The sequence below is a fragment of the Cnephaeus nilssonii genome (genome assembly GCF_951640355.1).
Source record: "Cnephaeus nilssonii genome assembly, chromosome: 1".
In the NCBI taxonomy this organism is placed as follows: domain Eukaryota; kingdom Metazoa; phylum Chordata; class Mammalia; order Chiroptera; family Vespertilionidae; genus Cnephaeus; species Cnephaeus nilssonii.
The window spans coordinates 91980920-92004191 of record NC_137072.1 but is presented as its reverse complement, the minus strand read 5'-3'; the positions used below and the strand labels follow the sequence as shown (position 1 = coordinate 92004191).

General features: G+C 44.4%; 2 protein-coding genes across 3 annotated transcripts in view; one reads left to right on the top strand and one right to left on the bottom strand.

Moving 5' to 3' along the window:
- The first annotated feature begins 274 nt into the window (after window positions 1-274).
- SHISA3 (shisa family member 3) lies at window positions 275-5192 on the top strand. The gene is made up of 2 exons (XM_079773732.1): window positions 275-1106; window positions 3768-5192. Exons 1-2 carry the CDS (start codon window positions 830-832, stop codon window positions 4205-4207), a joined length of 717 nt encoding a protein of 238 aa, XP_079629858.1. The 5' UTR covers window positions 275-829; the 3' UTR covers window positions 4208-5192.
- Window positions 5193-11158: 5966 nt separating this feature from the next.
- ATP8A1 (ATPase phospholipid transporting 8A1) overlaps window positions 11159-23272 on the bottom strand; it is a 216872-nt gene continuing 204758 nt past the window's right edge. For both annotated transcript variants that reach the window (XM_079777553.1, XM_079777554.1), the window contains exons 35-36: window positions 16987-17078; window positions 11159-15818 (exon numbers count right to left, since the gene is read on the bottom strand). In XM_079777553.1, the coding sequence (XP_079633679.1) occupies window positions 15721-15818; window positions 16987-17078 (190 nt within the window). In that variant the 3' untranslated portion in view covers window positions 11159-15720. The remainder of the gene's footprint in view (window positions 15819-16986; window positions 17079-23272) is intronic.

Below are 23272 nucleotides of genomic sequence, written 5' to 3'. Positions count from 1 at the left end.
GGGGTGTGTGTGTGTGGGGAGGGCCTGGGCTCCTCAGGGTTCGAGTCGAGGCGTGGGGAGGGGGGGGGGGCGGTGGGCGGTGGTGGCCGGGGAAGGCGGAGGGTGGCGCGCGAACCAGAAAGCGCCGAGGCCCGGGGCCCACGTCGCGCCCTCGGTGATTAGCTCCAGCGGCGCGACCCGGGAGGGCGGACTCTTTCTTCGCCCTCGCCGTCTCCCCCTCCCTCTTCCTTTTTAAAGGACGCCTGGCAGGCAGAGCTGTCAGCCACAGGAGGCCGTGCGTACTGGCCGGGCCCGGTGCCTCCTGCTCCCGGGACAGACGGGGGCGGGTGCCGGGGGGCCGCTGGTCCCGGGAGCCACACGTGGGGATCTCACATTCTCCTTCCTTGGGGCGCCGCTCCGGACCTGCCACGTCCGAGCGCTGCGCGGCCCTGGAGGTGCCCGCCCCGGGCGCGATGGCCCCCGGGAGCAGTGGATAGGGAGGCGGCCGAGGGTTCGACGCGCCACCCCCGCGGCAGGAGCAGCCGCAGCGTTATGAGCCGGGCCGAGGGCAGCGGCAGCGGCCCCCGCAGCGTCTTCCGCCGGCGCCTCCCGCGGGCCCCCGTCCACTTGCCCCCGCGCACCATGCCGAGCCCCGGCCTGCGGGTGCCCCAGCGCGGCCCCTGTCGCCTCCCCGGCCCCTGCTAACCCCCACGGGAGTGGCCGCGGCCGCCGAGGGAGCCTCCCGCGCCGCGCCCCGGGGCCGGCGGATCCGCGGGGCGCCCCGAGCCCCCGCTTAGTCCTTCGCTCTCCCGCCGCGGCCCCCTCCCGGCCGCCCAGGGCGCGCGCTGCGATGGGGGCGCTGCTGGCGCTCTGCCTGCTCCTGGGCTGGCTGCGCGGGGGCCCCGCGGGCGCGCAGCCGTCCGGAGAGTACTGCCACGGCTGGGTGGACGTGCAGGGCAACTACCACGAGGGCTTCCAGTGCCCGGAGGACTTCGACACGCTGGACGCCACCATCTGCTGCGGCTCCTGCGCGCTGCGCTACTGCTGCGCCGCGGCCGACGCCAGGCTGGAGCAGGGCGGCTGCACCAACGACCGCGGGGAGCTGGAGCACCCGGGCATCCCGGCGCGTGAGTGCGGGCCCCCCGGCGGCCCCCCGCCGACCGCCGGCGGCTGCTGCGTGTGAGGGCGGGCGGGCGGGCGGGCGAGCGGGTGTGCGCACGGGGAGGCGCCCTGGTCTCCCGGGGGCTGTGCAGAGCGGACGCAGCGAGCTGGAGAGACCAGGACGGGAGCGGGTGGCCCCTGTTCAGGTCAGGGGGCCCCATCCCTTTGCAGCCCCGACTCCCGCTCCTCGCGGTCCTCGCGGGCTGGGCCAAGGGGAAGTTTGCCGGGACAGCGAGGACCGCGAGGCTGGCCCCGGTGACTGGGGCAGACGGCTGCGGCTCCCGGGCCCTCGGGGGGGGGGGGGGGGCTGCAGAGAAGGGCTGTGGGGGCAGCCACTAGGCTGGCCTTGGTTTTGGGGGGTGATGAGGGCGCCCTGTTGCGCGCCCCATCACTCCGGAAGGTGCCGAGGGCGCAGAGAATGCCACTCTTGGGGCGCGCTCATCTGTAGCCCCGCAGGGCTAAGGAACTTCGGCCACTTTCTCTCTCTCTCCCCCCCCCCCCCCCCCACCGCCCTTTTGTGGTCTTTTGGTAGCGTTTCTAAACCGCTCTTCCATTTTCCGACTTCCTTTCATTTCTCTGCATCGAATTACCCTCCACAGCCCACCCCCTATTGTCACGCCTTTCAGAAACGCCGGAGTCCTCGCGGCGGAGATTTAGAAACCGGGGTCGCAGGGGCTTCCCCGCCCCCTATTCTCACGTCGGAAAACACGGGTCAAATTTCCGCTCACTTCAGAGCGGAATAAATCACAACCCCAGCAGAGAAACTTTACACGCTAGAAAAAAAGAAAAAAAGAAAAAAAAAAGAAAGCTTTCCACCTGAGTCAGGACATCAGGGAAACCCTTTAGAGCCCCAGGCGATGGTTTTAGGGCCGGAAACCGGAGGGGCGGGCGGAGCTGAGCGCCCCGCACCCCAGACTCGGGCGCCGAGGTCCGAAGCCTGCGAGAGCCGGGCCGGCCGGGCGGGGAGAGGCGGGGAGAGAATGAATGAACGGTGCTGGAGCTCCCCGTCCTGCCCCCGCCAAGAGAGGGCGGGTCACCCGGAGGAAAGGGGAGCCCGCTCGCCCCTAGAATTTCAGTAGACTTTCAAGAAATCTGGCTTTGGAGGTCAGGCTACCCAGCCTAGAGGATTCGGGAAGCGGCTACCGGAGAAAAGATCATCAGCGGAAAGGCGGGAACTCTAGGCAGCCTGTTAGAAAAATACACTCTTCTCACCTGGGGGGACCCGGTTGCTCTCCATAGATACAGGGTGAGCGTCAGAGGCCAGTCTACTGCGGGGACTCCTTCCTGAGGACCCACTGGCTCTGCTCAGAGAGAGCGCAGCCTCCGAGCTCCCGGAGGCTGGGGTCTGGCAGGTTCTCACGGACTGTGGCTTTGTGGTCTGCCAGCTGTGCAACCTTGGGCAAGTGACTGGACTGCTCTGGGCCTCTTCTCGCCCCTAAAATGGGCACGCCGCTCTCAGAGGCAGGTTGGGGATGACACGAGCGTGCGGGAACGCTGGGCAGTGCTCAGTCATGTGCGCCCTGCCTTCCACAGGTGTTACTCAACATGGCCCAATTGCGGGGGGTGGGGGGGCACTGAGGAGCTTACACCCAGGAGCCCACAGAACGTGGGGGTTGATAGTTCCCTGTCACTCACTGCCTTGGAGAATGTAGGAAACTCTCTGGTATCTTTCCATATCTGGAAAACAGGGCATATCATGCCCGCCTCCATGGGACCTGAATCAGATCACAAATAAACAAGAGTCACACAGAGGTAGGGCCTTGGTCAACGCAGGTTTTCTTTCTTCTGTCTCTAGGCTGGAGGTTGCCTGCAAGTGTGGCTCTGTCAGTCAGGGGGTGCCTCTGGGGTGGGGAATTTCCTGTCTGCCTTGTAGAGAGACAAGGAAATTGGGGTTTGCTCTGTGGGAAGGATGCTCTCCCACAAAGTCTGGGGCCGCCAACGCCAAGAATTGCATCATGATCTACCTAAAGTTCAGCCTGATCTTGCCAGAGTTCGAGTGGGAATGGAGAGGCAGACATGTGGCTGCTGAAGTAGGCATCCCAACTTATTTCTGGAAACATCCAGAGATGACCATTTGTGATGCATTAGGAGACACAGTTCACTGGGGCCCACTGTGGGTTTCTTCATACTGTTCTTTCCATAGTCTGGCAAATTCCGGAGGGTCTCATTTAACAGGCCTAGTTCTCTTCGCGTAGATGGGAGATTCTGGGATGGGAGATGGATTTTCAGCCTCAGATAGGGGTCAAAGCCCTAATGCATCACCGTGATAAAACCACTAAAACCCGGATTTAAACCCAGAGTTACAGTAACCAAGAAAAACCCACCGTTTCCTTTCCTCGGTGCGTGAACAGGATCGGGTCTGTTCCTTCTGACTTCCAGATGTGCAATAGGATGGCTAATTGCTAACAGAGGCTACAGTATCAGTTTCCTTCCTCTCCGCTAGGAGCAAGAATATTCCCTCATCACAGTTTACACTCCAGAAGTTACCAGTAACAAGCTCTGAGAAGTTGGGCTGACCAGTGGTAGTACTGAGCCGCCCACCTCCTAGCCCTGAGCTTCCTGGAGTTTGGGAGACCCCTGTCTCAGCATCTGTCTGTGTCTTTTTTTTTTTTTTTTTTGCCTTTTAGAGCCCGTCTACGTCCCTTTCCTGATTGTCGGCTCCATCTTCATCGCCTTCATCATCCTGGGCTCCCTAGTGGCCATCTATTGCTGCACCTGCTTGAGACCCAAGGAGCCCTCCCAGCAGCCGATCCGCTTCTCCCTCCGCAGCTACCAGACAGAGACCCTGCCCATGATCTTGACCTCCACGAACCTCAGAGCGCCTTCCAGGCAGTCCAGCACAGCCACCAGCTCCAGCTCCACGGGGGGCTCCATCCGCAGGTTCTCCTTCGCCAGGGCAGAGCCAGGCTGCTTGGTGCCCTCGCCACCTCCGCCGTACACCACGGGCCACCCAATCCACCTGACCCAGCCGTCCGGTTTCCTGGTGTCACCCCAGTACTTTGCTTACCCGCTCCAGCAGGAGCCCCCACTGCCTGGGAAGACCTGTCCAGACTTCAGTTCCAGTTGATAGGCCGCGGCCATAAACCCGGCACGCGGCACCGGGGCGGACGGGTGGGACGCTGCTGTCACTGCCACAGCTATTGGCGAGGAAACTTCCCTTGAACCCAGCGGTGCTGGGAAAATACGGCGCTTCCTAGTCTTCAGGCTCCTGGCTCCCGTCACAGAATGACTGTGTTAGATCATTGCTTTCTGGCTTGGAAAACATGGTGACCAGTACATTTCAACGTATGCTACTTTTATTCAAAAGGTACAATAGTTCAAACTTCACAGTTGCAAACGGGTTGGAGATGTTTTATTGGACAACTCAGCTGTGCTGTTTAGTATAATTCTACATGTTCTTCTTTCATTATAAGTTGTTTAGTGAGTTATAATACAAATATATACATTAATAAGAAAGGGCAATACCGGGTTGTACTAGTCATTATTGAAGGTCCACTTAAAATAATTAACTACTAAGTAAACTGAGGGGACAGTGAAAAACCTATTTATGGTTTTGGGAGCAACCTAACCATGAATAATATTAGCACCGTCAGAAACAGTTACTTTTTAAGTTAATGATTAAATTGTGTTTAAACTATAAGAGCTTTTTCAGAATACAAGATTTCAGTAACCACAGGAGGAGTTTAAAGTGTTCAGTATTTACTCAGCTATTCATGGTAACACAGGACAAATGTGAACGCACTTCTCCCACCCACCTGAGGGAATATTTATTGCAGACTTTTTGTTCAGCAATATTTTCTGTTTAAGTGAAAGTTGGACAGTTGGGTCTTAAAACATTTATATGTAAAATGAGTGATGTACAAATGTAAAGATTTATAATTTAATGGATTTACCACATTGACGGTACTAATTATTTAGTAGTCACACTGTAATTTTTTATGTTAATATTAACTGTGGAGTTCAAAGTCCAGCTACTGGTTATAATCATCTAATGTTACATATTGCAAATGCCCCTGAGTTCCATGTCTGATGACTACGCATTTGGGCATGTATCCTGCTGGGTTAGAAGAAATAAAATACTTGTTTTCGTGAAATTTATTTGAAATTTTAGAGCAAAGCGCTTCATTTTACCTCTTTAATGATACTCTTTGCTATTCAATAAAAGGAAAATTTTTACTTAACACTTCATATTTGAAATGCAAAGAAAAAAGATCTCACATTGATTTTGAGCTACATTAAAAAGCTGTTTCCTGCACTGGGCTCATGAAAGCAGTAAAGGAAGTGAATTTTTCTCGAATATCAGCTGGTGGGCTGCATGCCACCCTCAGATGTGTTGGGCTATTTCTCATCCTAAGAATCTGGATTTCTGGCTTCTTGTGACCCATAGAAGATGTGTACTGCCCTAGGCTCAGGCCGGCCCTTTTCGGACAGGACGCTTGACATTCACCAGCCTTCTGCCTGGTCCCCCCTACCTGTCTGGTCCCCCCCTACCTGGCCCGTCTCCCTCAGTTCTGCTACCTGTCTGGCTCCTGTAGACGTTGTTTGGGAATCCAGGCCTATGAATTCATACTATCATAGGTCACCCTTAGCAGCTCTTTTCAAATACAGCTCGTTAGAGTAAAATTCTGACCCAAGAGTCTTTTGGGCCTACCTTTCTGAAATAAGTTTAAAGATGCTGGGCCTTTGCCCAGTCTAATGGCCAAGGAGCCCTGACTTCCAGTCTCCTGCTTTCTCCTGTATCTCAAATTAGCCCCCATAATGAAGGAACAAAAGGAAGAAAGGAAGAAGGCAAAGAAGGAAGGGGAAGGGAGAAGAGGAGGAGGGGAGGTGGGAGGAGCAGAGAAAAGGCTGAGCCTAAAAGGATGTACATGTGAGAACATGCTCTGGAACACATTCTTATGTCATTTGACTGGTTTTATTCATGTTCGTTAAATATGGCTCTTTTTATATTTTTAAGTTAATCTTTACATGGGCTCTTACGAGCCACACACTATTGTAAGTATTTATCTGCACTCACTTATTTTATCCTCCAAAAAAAGTCAACGGGGAGTTAATTGTAATTTCTATTTTACATTTGGAAACCAGCACAGAGAAGTACAGTAACTTTCCCAAGATCCCACAGGTTATTTTTCCATTGATTTTCAGAGAGAGCAGAAGGGAAGGGGAGAGACAGAGAGAGAAACATCTGTGTGAGAGAGACACATTGATTAGATGCCTCCCGCATGGGCCCAACCAGGACCGGGGATCGATCCTGCAACCGGGGTACATGCCCTTGACCTGAATCAAACCCCAGACCCTTCAGTTCGTGGGCTGACACCCTATCCAGTGAGCCAAACCGGCTAGGGCTGCTTTGAGGTTTTGATGCTTCTATGCATAAAATCCACTGCAGAGCAGAGCCCGAGGCCCAGCCCCTCTCTGTAAGGCGGAGACTGTCACCTCTGCTGGAGCCAGTGAGCTCTCCTTGTAACAATTATTTTGTGACATACTTTGAACTGTCCTCATGTGAAATTCATTACTCACATTACATATATAATTTAAAAAATCAATACAATGCCCTAATGGTAAATAGAAAGAAGAAAGAAAGGAAAAAGCATTGATTTCAAAATATAATGGCTTGAGCACACTAACCAAGGACTCAGATGCAAACCTCTTACACAGGATAACTGACATGCAACATTTCCAAATCCAGACCAATGCAAGTTTTTAAAAAATATGTTTTTATTGATTTTAGAGAGAGGAAGGAGAGGGAGAGATAGAAATATTAATGATGAGAGAGAATCATTGATCAGCTGCCTCCTGCATGCCCCCCTGCTGGGGATTGAGCCCACAACCCAGGCATGTGCCTTGACAGGGAATTGAACTGTGACCTCCTTGTTCAAGGGTGGATGCTCAATCACTGAGCACGCCGGCCAGGCCAGAATGACGCAGGTTTGCTAGACTGGCAACTCTAACACCACAGTTGCACTGCTGCTGTTTATGTGATTTTTTTCCAAACAAAGTTTAATATTCCTTTGATTTGCATAGTTGTTATATATCTGGAAAATTCAGTGTATATTAAGGCAGTGCAAATATCACATTATAGGGTAAATGGGATTAGGTTTTTACACCAGAAGGAATGGTGGGACATTCCAAAGTCATGCTAAAGGACATCAAGCCTTTGTTGTGTGGACTGTCCCAGGTATTGCAGGATCTCTCCAATGAATGCCCGTAGCACACCTGCCCAGCCCCAAACATTAAGGAGAAAGATGCACCCACACAATTTCACAATGTCCTCTAGGGGGCAGAACTGCCCCCACTGATAACCATCTAGGTTGTCAGGTTTCTCTAGTAGCGGTACTTTTATTTGCCATCCCTTTGGGGAGCAGTTTTTATCTCTTAGGCAGGATAATGCTGAAGAATGCTGAAAGCTCACACCTGCAAATTTCCCTTCCTTAGCAGCATGCTCCCATCAGTCAAGTTCACTGGCTATAAATTGTTTAAAATGAGGCCAGCATTGTATACCTGAATATGGCATGGCATTCAGTGACACTGAATCAAATCATATCCCCACATACTTGTTGACATCTAGTACATGTCTTTGAACTTCTCTCTGGGAGCTAGGTAGCTAATAATATTATTCACATCCCAGGGTAAAAAGGCCATCCTGTGGCAGATTTGCAGGAATCGTCCTATTCAACAAGCACATGTTGGACACACTCCTGGGTTGGGCACTGCGCTAGAGGATGGGAGTAACAAGGTGAATAACATGCAGTTCTTTTTTTTAAAAAAAAAATATCTTTATTGATTTCATAGATGAAGGGAGAGAAACACCAGTGATGAGAATCATTGATTGGCTGCCTCCTGCATGCCCCCCATTGGGGATTGAGTCTGCAACCTGGGCATGTGCCCTGATCAGGAATCGAGCCGTGACCTCCTGGTTCATAGGTCGACATTCAACCACTGAGCAACACTGGGTGGACTAACATACAGTTTTGATTCAAGGAGGCACTTTTCCCATGGACTTAGGCATGACAGCAACCATGTATGATGTTATGGGTGCCTTATAAAAGGAACACGTTATCTTTCCTGCTTTCCAAGAGCTCACAGCCACGTGGAAGATGCACCCATAATCCAACACTTAGAATTGCAACGATAGGGCAAGTGCATCCAGAGCGTGCTGGCAGCCCAGGCAAAAGGGCACCTCACTCATCCGGGAGGCGATGAGGCTGCACCTGAGCAGGGAGCGATGAATGGGAGCTGAGTGAAGAAGACTGGATGGCCAGGGGGAGAAGAGTCTGGAAATGAGGGGAAGAGCATATTCGGCAAAGTACAGACCTCACAGGGAGGCAGAGAAGCGCCCACAGTGTGAAAGGACAAGGAGCATTCTGGAAACTAGGCAAAGAATTCAAAGAAGAGAGTGTGGAGAGAGAAGCGGGATCAGATAAGCGATCTTGAAAACCATGGTGGTCCGATGTATATCAAACACAAGAGGGAGCCTTGAAGGCTTTTATGAGGGAGAGTCACTCGATGACATCTTCGTTTTGGAAAGCTTAGACAGCCAAGCTAACATCGGATCACTTCAGATTCCCAGGAGGCGCTCACGGCAGCCGGCCACACTACCAGAACACGGAGGAAACTGGTCTGCTGCTTTGCTACTCTCACAAAGCATTTGAGTCTACATTCTTTGTGATGCCTGCCTAGAAGGCCTGATTTTCTCAGGAAAATCTATTGGGGGAACAGTGATTAATTGTGTACGACTGTACACGTCCTATAGATAGAACGGATTGCAAGGGTCAGTAGTGTTTGTGCTACATTATGAGAACCTAGAAGGATATAAAACACAGATAGAAATACTACATGACAAATATCGCTTCCTTTACACACGAGAAACATGAAACCAGAAGGTGCTTTAGCACGGATTTTAGGGTCATAATGTCTGGGGCCACTTCATTTCACTGTGTGTGTGTGTTTTTTTTATTTGTAAAATAGAAATAGTAATGGTACCTTACTGTTTAGGGCTGTCATGAGAAATAGGAAGTTAGGGTCACTGCCTCAAATCACTGGCATTCTAGTAGGGAGGGAGCTGTGTCGTTAATGATAAATGATAGAAAGCAGATGAGATACCCTAAAATAAAAATAAAAGGTTAAGTACTGTGGGAGGGCAGGTGTAACTGTTGATGGGAGTGCAGGGAACAAGAACATGGTCCGATGGTTTGATAGAGTTGGTCCATGATAATCCATGGCCCCCTCTGATGCCTGGCTAATTTACCGTTATTGCCTGGGACAGAGCACCTTCCTACCCTGTTGGGTACTAATGGCCTGTGAGTTTATTTTATCTGCATAAGCCCCCCCCTCCCCATTTAGTATAGGTTTGCTTTAAAATGGTTGTTTCATTCTAAAGCCAACAGATTGTACTTTTCATTGTTCAAATGGAGAGACTGTTCCCTCTTATTTCTCCTGCCTCTCCATTCTTTATTGTAGTCATTATTAGCTCCTTCTCATGGTGAAGAATTTTCCAGATTGACCTACTAGTAAGTCCATAGAAAATTTCCTGCCTAAAATGAGATAACCAAAAAGGTTCCTGAAAATATATACAATCACAATGAGCAATGAGCAATGTGACCAATTTCATTGGGTCAGTTTACCTTTGTATAACCTAAAAAGTTTACTGAGTATGTGTTCAGAAAAAGTAAGAATTTATGGGCATCTTAAACTATCAAGGAACAAATTGTTAACATTTTTTATATGTACATGGCTACTTTAAAACTGCAATTAAATATTAGTTATTAATGAAATTATTCTGACAGAATTCTTATTTGAATCGCTAGTTACATAGTTTAAACTTGAAATAACAAGTGAATATACCACAGCCATAAGAATACAAAAGCTTCTAAATGAGGATGGCATATTGAATTTACAAGAATTCAAGTTTCCTTATGGTAGTATCAGAAGGCACCCTACAGTACAGGGTCGTATACACACAGTGCTTACTTTAAGGGGAATAAAGTTGAATGTGAAAATCATTTGATAGAATTCACCGGTAACTTTTCTGTATGCACATTGTTTTGCTTGGGGTAGCCACACCCAACGGTTGTCCCTGGGAAGACTGTGGGAAAGGACAGGGGCCCTCACTCGAATACAACCAGGGGCACCTCAGATTGCTTCCTCAGGGCCTGCGAACTTCACCTATGCCAGCAGGTTGCTCGAGTGCGGCTCCAGTTACCTTTTAGACAACCATGCCCATTAAAAAAAAAAAAAAAATATATATATATATATATATATATATATATATATATTTTATTGACTTTTTAACAGAGAGGAAGGGAGAGTGATAGAGAGTTAGAAACATTGATCAGCTGCCTCCTGCACAACCCCACTGGGGATGTGCCTGCAACCGAGGTACATGCCCTTGACCGGAATCGAACCTGGGACCCTTCAGTCGGCAGGCTGATGTTCCATCCACTGAGCCAAACCGGTTAGGGCAACCATGCCTATTTTTGATGGAACTATTGTTCTCATTTCTGATGTTTCCTGTACTTTTGTATCACATGGCAATTTCATCATTTTCTGGTTACTTCCTGCAAATGTAATGGCTAAACCTAACCACTTTCTCATGAACTTAAAAAAAAAAAAATTGGTGGGTGTAGAGACCCTAAGAAATTTACCCTAGGGGGAAAGCTGCTCACTTGCAGGCTGATTTGCATATGTAAGGGAGGCAATCCTGGAAGGCTTTTCTGACTGCAGAATCAGAATATAGTAATTTCACTTAAAATAATATTCTTTTTGATACTTAATTGTCAAAACTCTCCTTCTTACTAAGCCAATGTTAATATACTCCATGTTTCATTTAGGTGGGTAAAAAAGAAGGGATGTTTTATATATCACTGGGGTTGTAAACAAAATATGTTAATAAAGCTATTAAATGGATACCCCTTCTCAGACCAGTTATGTGGATTTGAAGGTTTTATAAAACAATATAGTTTCTAAAACTAGCAATTAAAACTTTAACAATATTTTTTATGTAATGGTAAAGTTTATTTCATTTTTAATAACAATTAGAGGACAAAATGTTTAAAATTTGCAGTTTAAAACATGCACATTCACAAAAGGCCAAGGACAGGTAACACTGCATAGAACAGGATATTACTCAACTTAGTAACTATTTATAAAACACAGTGCATTGAACATCGACATAAACAAACCTGAGAAAACTACTATGATCACAGATTCAACACTCTCCACTCATGCAGCGTCACAATTTCTACAGCAGTTTCGGCAGGAATGGCTTTTCATGGGGCTGAAAATATAATTTTATCACTAATGCAAACTGCAATTTTCCATAGTAGCTGCCTTGCAAGGCTGCCTGTGTTTTTTTTTTTTTAACCTAATAAACTTGAAAATGTGAAAAATGAAGCTTCAAGTAGTAAAACAAAGAAGAAACAGTATTTACTGCAGTTATGGCTTCTATTCTAGAACCAAGAAACATAAAAATATTTATTATTATTTTTAATATTCTGCTCACATCTTTGCAAGAGCAGATTTACCTATGGAAAGTTGCTGTTAATTCAGAGTAAGCAAGTTTATGAAATCTAGCTTTTTTTCCTACTTAAGGGAGATTTATTTGCTGAGTTTTGTGAGCTTTATTAAGAAAGATTCTCAGAGGCCAGCTAAACAAAAGTTTCAATTAAATTTGTTCCAATTTGTTTATAAAATAATTTACTTGTTAAAAAAAGTTGTGCAGTGGACCAATTAATTTGTCCACTGAATATTAAATTCCAGGTAAGCCATGATAGAATTTTAAAAGGAAAAATAAACATCAAGATTTACAGCAATAGCCATGCATTGGCCTGGACCACTTTAAATATTAATTCATGCAAACCATAAACCTATCAAAAACACAGCTGCTCTCATACAGAAAATAAATCAAGATGGAAAATGAAAAACATTTATTTCCTTTCCTTTAAAATTTAACTTACATTCCATTTTAATAGCTGTTGAAGGTTAATTAAAATGCAGCAAAGTAGAACTAAGTTTCACAAAGTGACTTCAGTTATTTTAATGTGAGAAAAATCAGACTACGGTCTCTCTAGGAGGCATTATAGAAATATTCATCATTAAAAAGCATTACTTAGGTAACAAACCGTATGGTGTCATGTTACATTAATTGACAAAAAGAATTCATAGGACTGGCCCAGATGATTGAATGGGGTGGGCATTTTCTTGATAAATTTTGTAGATGATTATGAGATTATAGACTTGATACAAGTTTAAAAATCAGGAACTGTCCAAGGGCAACTACACTGAAATAAACACTAACGATTATTTCGCTTTGTAATAATGATGACCTTGTTATAAATAACTTAAAACTACGAATATACAATCTATTACTTTCAGACTAGCATTCGTTTTCTGAAAGAACGTTTTAAGTGGCAGGTTATACTTGTGATATCCAGTGCACACAGTGCTCAACAACTTACCCCGTGACTTTCCTATTGGATATTTAGGATGTGGAATTGCAAAATTAAAACATAAAATGTAATGGTCAGAATAAATGCTTAACCCCCTCCCCCCTGGAAATTAAGAGGAATCACTGATTCTATTGAATGACCATACCATTTATGTAAATGGCTAATATTATTGAGCTGAATTCAGTCACCTGACTTGATCAGAAGAAGCTTTCCATTAACTTCATGACCCTGCTGAAGCAGGCTTGCATCCGACAGAGTGGGGAATGGGAGGGTGGGCAGCACAGATCTCATTTTAAATGTACTCCATTCCTGAGAAACACCATTTCCCGGCTAGTAATTTCTACCATATAGCATCCTTCTGGGTGTGAGACACCAATATATTTTTATATGTTATATAAAACATTTAGAAAGTTCATGCACAGGGTCACTGTGTACTATTCAACATTAAAGAAGCAACTCCCAGCTTTTCAATCCGAAAATGAATGAGGATTTTCTGCTGTAAGTAGTATTTTCTGAATTGTCAATATTGAAAGCAACGGTGTTAGCATTTGCCAGAGTCCCTACAAGGGACTCTTTAATAGAAGAGTAGGTGTCCTTTATTTTCAGAAAATACACGTTAAAAGTCACTCCAACTGTTTATTGTAGTCCTGGTAAACTGGGTTACGTTTTTCCTCCTTGGGGTTTTCTCTAATGCAGCACTATGAGGTCACTGCCATTGCAATGTTATATTTTAAGTTTCACCAAGGAGATCACTCCCTGATGCCCCCGCCCCCCAACCTGCCCCACTTCCACCCAAGAAGCAAAAAAATGGACTTAATATTGATAATTCAAATACAGGGCCATGAGACAAAAGAAGCATAAATTAGTTCCTATTTCTGATCATGATCCTATACATTATTAACCATGAGTATTCTCCTCATATGGAAGAGCTCCACAGAAACAATCCATGTTTCGAGGTAAACTAGAACTTTTAGTTTTCTGAAGTCATAACGTTAAGTTTTATTATATTCATCATATTTTCCTATGAAAGCTCTGGAGAAGAATGCCACCAGTGAGGTGAGGGCAAGTGGAAGCCACTGGTGTCCGTTAACTGCTATTAGGTTTTCTCTGGAGGGATGTCCGTCATTCTCGTTTTTTAATTTTTGTAGTTGGACTTCAACTGTCGGGAGACCCAGAAAAGCCACTTCTGTAGATCCACTCGGCAGGCAGTCAAAGCCTGTGACTTCAGAATTTTGAGGGTGACCTTACACCTATGGCTTTGCTTGATGCTTTGATTCACGATTCTCTTCATCTAAAACCCAAGTGGGAAGGGTCTGGGAAGTGAAGTATGTCACTCCTGGCCCCTTTTAGGTTAGAATTATGTATGTGTGACAGCCTCTCTTATTTGTAGAAAATGTGGGAGGCATGCTTGTAACCAAATAGCTAAAAATACAGGGAAAGAAAAGGTGTGCAGCCTAATTTTAAATCTAGATTGAGAAAAAGGGCGAAGAGAATGTGAAATTATTCAATTCAAGGAGTGATTTGGAAAATCACCTCTCTTCTCAATTCTAGTTTACTTTTTTAAGAGGAATATCTACCTATTTTGCTGGTAAGTCCACTTCAAGGCAACAGGCTTTTTGGGAATAAAAGGCAAAAAGTTTGCATCAATCTCTGAAGTGTACCTGAAAACTAGAATTCCTTTTAAGTTCTTCCTAAATGAAAGAATTATTTTAAAAATAGTGTAGAAAACTGGTTGTGGTTTTAAAACAGCCCCTTCACCATTTATTGTTGGTAGCAAAACAGGCATTTCAGATGCCTTGGAAATGCTCTAAATAATGAAACTGAACATACAGTTTGAAACATCTGAACAAAACCAGCTCATGATGAAAAGTGTTCTTTGATGGTAAAGTTATAAGGCTTGAGTAACATAGGTATTTTTTTTTTAATGGGGAAAATGGACTATGTATTTGTGCCAATTAGCAGCATGTGACCAATTTTGGGAGCTGCCTGACAAGTGAACTGTGAAGTAATTCTCAGCCTTCAGTTTCAGGGAGTCAGCGTAACACGGCCTGTGCTCCATAAGACAGCAGGCGCCTCTAGCGGGAACGCACAGGGAGAATCAAATCACAGGACAAAAGCCCATGCGTTTGTCCGACAGGGCATTTCAAACACCCCGACAGAAGCGTGAGAAATCCCACGTGAACACATAAGCATGGTTTTCTTAAGAGAGAAAACGTTAAGACAAAATGATAATCACTCAATCTACAGCAGAAGCCAGATTTTTCGAAAAGCCTAAATGATGATGAAACCTCATTAGAAAGGACTGAGACATAAACACAGTTTTAGAGATCAGCATTGTAACGACAGAGTCACATTCCCACGCGTGCCCTCTAACTTGAACAAATACACAAGGCAGACAAGAAAGAAGCGTTTGTAAGGCCAAAGGTGCAACATCACAGATTTTAGTAGCAAATGCCTTGAAATGCTCATTTTTGCAAATCACTCTTAGATTTGGAAAGTCAAGCATGCAGATCTTATGGCGGAGCTGGAGGTAAACTCTCAAATTTCTGGGCAAATGACTACTGCACGAGAAATACATTTATTGAACTTCTTTGGCAAACACGTATCGAGACAATTTTTGACACAAACACTTATTAATGTCTTGTTTAGAAATTTTGTTCAGTAAGGTGAGTCAGTTCCTTAAGAATGCTGGTTTTTTCCTCCAACATATTCTGAAATCTAAGTCTGGATATCAAGAGCCCCTCTCACTTATGACCATTTTAGAGTTTTTTAATGGTTGGTCGCTTTGTGGTATAACCAGTAAATTGTCAGTTACAGCCCCACAATTAACGGCTTAAGAATACTGATCTCTTCTCAGTGTAAGAAAGCACTCCCGGCAAAATTCAAGGTCGTTTTCAATCTCTCTCTACAAAGACTTAGCAAATACTTTAAAAAATCTGAAAGAGATGGTGTTACAGTAGATCGCACAGTGCTTATGTCTATAATATACATGAATCTGAATGTCAATCAACGACATGAGCTCAGATCCACCTTTCACCTCCCTGGACCAGGCTGGAATTGGTCAGCAGATCCCGGTGAAGACCTGGGAGCCCTCCTCAGCGACACAGCGAGCCTGCCGGGCCGCCCCTCCCCATCACCATTCGTCAGGTCTCTGCTTTGTGGTATCATAGGCCCTAATCACTTCTGACTGTGAGACGATTCCATTTTCATCTTGAGAGAAAGCATACCCGTCTGGAAGTTAAAGATAAAAGAGAAATGATCATCATGAAGTCACTGGAAATCTCTGTTAGTCTGAGTTCTGAGTGCTCATTTTCTAACTTGGCGAACTAATGCATCCCTCCCCCCTTGAAAAGCACGATGACACTAATTTTTAATGTTGGGAAAGGACAGAGACTCAAGTGCTACATGAGGAGTGGGACGGATGACTGGCTTAGAGTCTACAAGTTCTCTCCCTAGGTGAATGAGCGGGCACTCTCAATCCCTCTCAATTCTCCGTTCAGCATCTCAGGTTCCACCCCTCTAATTTTTGCTTCCCGGCTTTCAGAGGGATAGGGGGCCCAGTCAAGTGGGCACCTGTATGTCCACATAGATTAGGTGGAGGAGAGGGAAGGAAGAATAAAAGCGAAGAGGTGCTAAGCACATATAACTATGAACGGTGGAAAATGGTCTCTCCCTCAGACAATATTCTGCTTGGCTTTGGGCAATTACAAATGAACTCACTCAAACCCCAACAGGGCTGGTGGGGGCACATGGATAAGACATGGCTCCCCAGGGGATCACATCTCTTGAAGTATAAAGAGCAAAAGCATTCATATATGAGTGTATATAAATAAAAATAAATTATATGTGGAAACAACATGAAACAAAAGATATATGACTAACATAAATACATTTACTACAGGGTTTTATATATTATATTCTTTTGAAATGTTAAGAGGGCATGATACCTAGTAATTTCTTACAACTCCAAATGTTCATAAATATTTTTGAAGGGGAGAATATATGTTTCATTGTTCTGCATGAAAGCTGAAAAGGCTATGGCAAAGTTATTCAAGGAGAAAAGATAACAATACAGAGGGAGCTTTTAAGAGTTAAGATTTATTTTACTGGTTCCTTTTAAGATTTAAGGAAGCAAGGGGCATGTGGAAATATTATTTTTCTTTAAATGAAAGCAGGAAGATTTTAAAGTGCTCTGTCTTTTCAGCTAAAAGTGAGATGGTGGAGGTCAAAGGATTCTCTAAACATTTGCTATTTACATAACATGTTGCCAAATATGCAAAAGTTGTTGTGGGTGCTAATTTTAAACAGTTAAATGTCCCTAAAGTCAAAATACTGTTCTGACGAATGCTATGAAGTAATGGCAGAGTTTAGAAAACAACAACAAAACTCAAATACTTACGGAGCAGGTTTTGTTGCAGCGACTCGGACCGGTACAAGTTTACGTGGTTCTTCTTAAAGACGTTCTTGAGCAGTTGTGCCCTCTCTGTGAGGCTGCAGAGCAGGTGCAAACGAAATGAATTACCAGCTCAGCAGAGACCCCAGTGTGCCCGCAGGACCACCAGAGAGACTCAGGCTTAAACAAAAGATTGCTTGAGAAATCTGTGGTCTAGTGATTTCTCTTTTACCCCCATTTTCTCAGCTAATGAGATTTCAAGAGTTTAGATAGAAGACTATTTTGTCCCCAATAATCCAGTCAAAAGATTTCCCCACCTCCCAGTTATATTTAAGTCAAACGGAAATATACAACCTGCACAATACAATTAATAAAAAATAAAAAAATCTTCCAATAGTTTATTTGCTTCTAAAATCTTAGTTGACTTACTACATATATTTTAAGCACAACAGTTCTTTTTTAAAAAATTGCAGTAATTAATTACTATTATAGCTTTTTCCTACTTTGAGCATATTTTGGTATGCAATATGCTTTTTTTAGTTATATAAAGAAATCCTGGAAATTAGACAAAGAAGAAATTTCTTGGACTACTTAATTAGGAAAATTCCGCTACCTCTGATACAATATGAAATGTGTCCCTTAGTTGCATTTTAAAATAAAGGAATTGTCTTCAGAAAATAATTATGGTAGGTAAAATGACAAGAAACAATTCATTTTTCAATACATGTTTAGAATAATCTTTTCTACAGGAACAAACTCATATGATTAATGATGTAACTTCTAAAAGGATACTGCAAGAAATAATGCATCAGTTTTCCCCCCAATACACATAGAACTAACTGTCTTACATAGTAGGGAAGTCAAATATTGGTTGAATACATGAATTTGAATGATAATCCTGAAATGCCCTTTGAAACATCATCAATCCTCCCAATCACGCCATTTCTCCATTGGTTGATTTATAAAACTTTGCTTTGCTATCAAAGAACATAATAAGCATGAAGAGCTAATAAGAAATCTATATGCGTTGCAGCAAATGTTTATACAATATTGTTTTAATCACTGAAACTGACTCAGTTGAAAATTTTCCATCTTGCATTTTCCCCACTATAAAAGCTTCAGCTAAATTGCTGTAAGTTATGTTAGTTCAGTATTTTGCCAATTATTTTGAGACCCTGAAATGGAACAATTTTTAATCATATGTAAAATAAAAAAATAAAAAAATGGATCCTCTGTGAAATGAACTTGTAATTACACAAATATTTAGGCTTTTGCTGAAGTAAAATATTTAGAAATGTTGACATTTGTAGTAATCTTCCACAGATATTTTTTAAAGTCTAGGGATGTTAACTGGTACTTATTAGACATACTTTATTGTCACTGGGAATTAGCTACATTAAAGCAAGAAAGCTAATTCATCTAAAGCTCCAGTGGTTTTGCAAATATTTGCAGAACTTGCTTTTGCCAGTGAAATAAACAGATAAGGGGAAGGAAAAGGGGCCATTTTTACAGTCACTTTTCTTACTCCACTTTAAAATGATCTAACATTACAGACCGGGGACCCTGAGGGACACTGAAATATGTAACTGCTTTGGGGAAGTGGGCAGCTTGAGCAGCAGGTGGTCTGATTTTGTTAGCAGAGCCTGGCCAGCTGGGATGCTGGGAAGTAAAATGGAAATGACTACAGAAGACTAGGGGATGGTAATGTATCATTATATAGCAGCTTCCCCCCCCCCCCCCCCCCCAAATACATTTTCCAGGTCTCAGGCTGGCCTTCCTAAATGCATGATGCTTTAACATGACAACATCAAAGTGTTAAGAAGGCGGACATGAGAGTTTTGACTTTCACATTATGGCAACTCACATATATAAGAAAATGTAATTTTGTTTAGTAACATTTCAAGTAAGGCGACACTGAATTTCACTCAGCTGTTATATATAAAGCTAATGTCTAGTGTTAAAAAAAAAAAAAGGCACGAAGACAGTCTTTCCTGGGGAAGGAGCACATCGCCTGGAAAGAGCGTGGGCTCTGCTGTCCTACTTTGGTTTAATTCTGAGTCTGTTTCGTATTAGCCGGGCCCCCTTAGGCAAACCCTCTCAGCCATCATGTATAAGAGGACAATCCCTAACCCCAGGCTGACTGAGGATTCAGTGAATGGTAGTTTCCAGCATAGTGACTGGCACTCAACAAATGCTACTCCCCTCACCACTCGCCAGATCCCCAAAAGTTATAAAAAATCAACTAGCCTGGCTGCTGTGGCTCAGTGGTTGAGCGTGGACCCCTGAACCAAGAGGCCACATTTCGATTCCCGGTCAGGGCACATGCCTGGGATGTCGGCTCTATCCCTAGTAGGGGGCAGCTGATCAATGATTCTCTCATCATTGATGTCTCTCTCTCTCTCTCTCTCTCTCTCTCTCTCTCTCTCTCTCTCTCTCTCTCCTCTCCCTCCCTCCCTCCCTCCCCCTTTGTCTCTGGAATCAATTAAAAATATATAAAATCAATTAGAACAGAGATCATCACAAAATGAAAGATGCCTTGGTGTTTACTCAACACTACTTTAACAGGAGATGCCTACGGCTACATGTGCTTAATTTATAATCCTCACACTCCACTTCTTTAGTAGCTATGAGTTTTGTGTGTTTTCTGCTTTGGCTACCTACTGTTATTTCTTATAGAGCGGAATCCCTCCTAGAGAATAGAAATGCCATTCACAGGGGGGGTGCTTAATAAATAGTAAGTGATGATGATTTGTGTTTACTATTTTCTCTAGTCTTCTCTTACCTTAATTAGAGAACTACTCATCAGGTCAAAATTATGCCATTTTGTGCCACTGATGTTTATGGGCACTGATATTACTATCAAGTCACATTATAAAATATGCTGGTAACATTTAACCATTAATAGGTGTGTTGAAAGTTCAGTTTGTTGAATAGCTGAACATAGTGTGAGAAGAAAAGGGAGTAGGATTCCTTCTCATTAAAAACTCCATCTTCTTCACAGTTCTTAGTGGTTTTACTCAATCTGTATGGTCTTTCATATACTGTACATGCCAGTTATGCAAATTTTGAATTTGTTTATTGCAATTACATACACAACAACTACCACTTAAATATTGTTACCTTATTTTCAAACCCACTAACATTTTGCAACTTGGATATCTGATGGAGGTGAGGTGGAATGATACCATGTTTTAAAATAATACTTCATTTAAAAAATAAAACATTTAAAAAATACTTCATGTTTTAAAATAACACTAAAAAAGTATAGGTAGCCCTAGCCAGTTTGGCTCAGTAGATAAAGCATTGGCCTGTGGACTGAAGGGTCCTGGGTTTGATTCCTGGTCAGGGCGCATGCCTGGGTTGTGGGCTCAGTCCCCGGTGGGGAAGTGTGTAGCCAATCAATGACTCTCTCTCATCATTGATGATTTGATCGCTCTCTCTTTCTCTCCCTCTCCCTTCCTCTCTGAAATAGATATATATTTAAAAAAAAAGTATAGGTAAACCCATTTACTATCCTGGAACATGTTGTCATAAAGTGTTTTCAGTGATCTTTTGAGAGAGGTAAATATGCATTTGTCTTTAAGTTGGGTTGCCACGCTATTTTGGTTGGGTCATTAAAATGGATCTCCTCAGGAAAGTAAACAACCCTTCATCGATTGAATGCTTAAGTGTGTAGCATGCGACAGCTGTCTGTACTAGGTGGTGGTGGTGGGGAGATAAACAATGAACGTAACAGGCCTAATCTCTGCTCTGGAGGAGAGAGCATTTCCTTGTATGGTCCCTTTTCTCTACCAATGCTGGACAGAACCATTGTCACAGTGATGAGTAGGCCGGAGAAAGCATTTGTCTGCCTATCCTAAACCCCTAGAAATTTATATAACACACATAAAATCCAACATGACAACTGAGAAATACTGTTTCTTTTCTCTTAGTTCTTGGGCAATGTTCTCATTGCTTTTTGTGAAGATAAACAATACAGGAAAAGGCTGGGAGAGACCACCATCACCATCCATATGACCAAATTACCTGACATCCATACTTCCCTACTCCTTTAAGGCTAAGGCTTTGGACCAAACAAAGGCGATGGGCAAATTAATGAGGATTGACCTGAGGATCCTGTATAAAATTCTATTAAAAATTGGCTGACAATAATATGCTGGTTAATGTCTACAGTTAGCTATAAAAAATTGTGTCTTATTATCATACTAGAGGCCTGGTGCACGAAATTCATGCACGGGGTGTGTGTGTGTGTGTGTGTGTGTGTGTGTGTGTGTCCCTCAGCCCAGCCTGCACCCTCTCCAATCCAGGACTGCTGGCTCCCAACTGCTTGCCTGCCTGCCTTCCTGATTGCCCCTAACTGCTTCTGCCTGCCAGCCTGATCACCCCCTAACCATTCCCCTGCCAGCCTGATTGATGCCTAACTGCTCCCCTGCCAGCCTGATTGCCCCTAACTGCCCTCCCCTGAAGGCCTGGTTGCCCCCAACTTCCCTCCTCTGCCGGCCTGGTCACCCCTAACTACCCTCCCCTGCAGGCTTGATTGCCCCCAACTGCCCTCCCTTGCAGGCCTGGTCCCTCCCAACTGCCCTCCCCCTGCTGGCCATCTTGTGGTGGCCATCTTGTGTCCACATGGGGGCAGCCATATTTGACCACATGGGGGCAGCCAATTTGTGTGTTGGAGTGATGGTCAATTTGCATATTACTCTTTTATTAGATAGGATAGAGGCCTGGTTCATGGATCGGGCCGGCTGGTTTGCCCCAGATCAGGGTGGGGGTTCCCTTGGGGCATGGGGCCGCCTGGGCGAGGGGCCTATGGTGGTTTGCAGGCCAGCCACGCCCCCTGGTGACCTAAGCGGAGGCCCTGGTATCTGGGATTTATTTATCTTCTATAATTGAAACTTTGTAGCCTTGAGCAGAGGCCAGGGCAGGGAGGCCAGGGAGGCCAGGGCTGCGGGAAGCTTGGCTTCCTCCATTGCTGGGGCAACTCAAGCCTCCTGCTCTCTCCAGCTCCGTGGCTGCCGCCATTTTTGTTGGGATTTATTTATCTTCTATAATTGAAACTTTGTAGCCTTGAGCAGAGGCCAGGGCCGGCCAGGGCGGGAAGCTTGGCTTCCTCCATTGCCAGGGAAACCCAAGCCTCCTGCTCACTCTGTGGCTGCAGCCATCTTGGTTGGCTTAATTTGCATACTTGCTCCTGATTGGCTGGTGGGCATGGCTTGGGGGTGTAGCAGAGGTATGGTCAATTTGCATGTTTCTCTTTTATTAGTGTAGATTTGCCTGTCTATAGATGCACTGCTTCACATGCGCATAAAATATATCCAAAAATAACTGCCTTGTCTCCAATGAGGGCAGTGCCCACAATCCCTTATTTTAATTCTTTTGGATTTCTTTTTTTTTGAGAAACTAAGATATTACAACTTGTAGATATAATACTCTCAAGTGGGATCCGAGAGGCTCCCAAAATTAATATTTCTGCTACAAAATGTATAAACATTTACATTATAGAAAAAAATAAACACTATTAATGTTATATTTATAGAACAAATGGTTTAGGTTTTTCCAGGAAATGTTTGCTATAGATCTATGAAAAAAAATGGATGTTTGGAGTTTTGTTTTTGGATTTTGGAACTATAGATGCTTCCGCTCCCTAGTGTTAGAGATGTCCACATAAAAGTTACAGCCAAGAACACGGACTCAGCTTTTAAGTCATTTTCTTAATCAAAAATAACTAGCCATGGCTACACAGTGATCAGGAGTGAGGTTTGGACTGATTCTCCCAATATTTTAGGCTTAAAGGCAATATGCTTAAGATGATAAAATATACCTCCCTGATGCCCATTTTGATTTAAAATTGGAATATACCCAATTTGCTGGCAAGTAGCATACTATTTCCTCTAAAACAGACTCATTATTTTAACTAAGATGTTTTAATTTTAGACAATGAGTGAAGATGAGAAATAAATTATTGCAAATGCTAATCTGGATACAGTGCCTACAAGTTACAGTTTCTCTAGCAGAGTTTCCCTTATGTTTAGCTTGACTTCATAGCATCAGTTATTGAAAATTTAAAAAATTAGGGATGATCAACTCACAAAATCTTCCTTAAGAATTGCATCATTCTGCCCTAGCCAATTTGGCTCAGTGGATAGAGCATCGGCCTGTGGACTGAAGGGTCCCAGGTTTGATTCTAGTCAAGGGCACATGCCTGGGTTGCGGGTTCGATCCCCAGTGTGGGGCATGCAGGAGGCAGCTGATCCATGGTTCTCTCTCATCATGGATGTTTCTATCTCTCTCT

Bases quoted from the DNA above. Each gene is read 5' to 3' on its own strand.
- SHISA3 (XM_079773732.1), top strand. From the start codon at position 830: ATGGGGGCGCTGCTGGCGCTCTGCCTGCTCCTGGGCTGGCTGCGCGGG. The intron at 1,107-3,767 runs GTGAGTGCGGGC...TTTGCCTTTTAG, and splicing joins GCACCCGGGCATCCCGGCGC to AGCCCGTCTACGTCCCTTTC.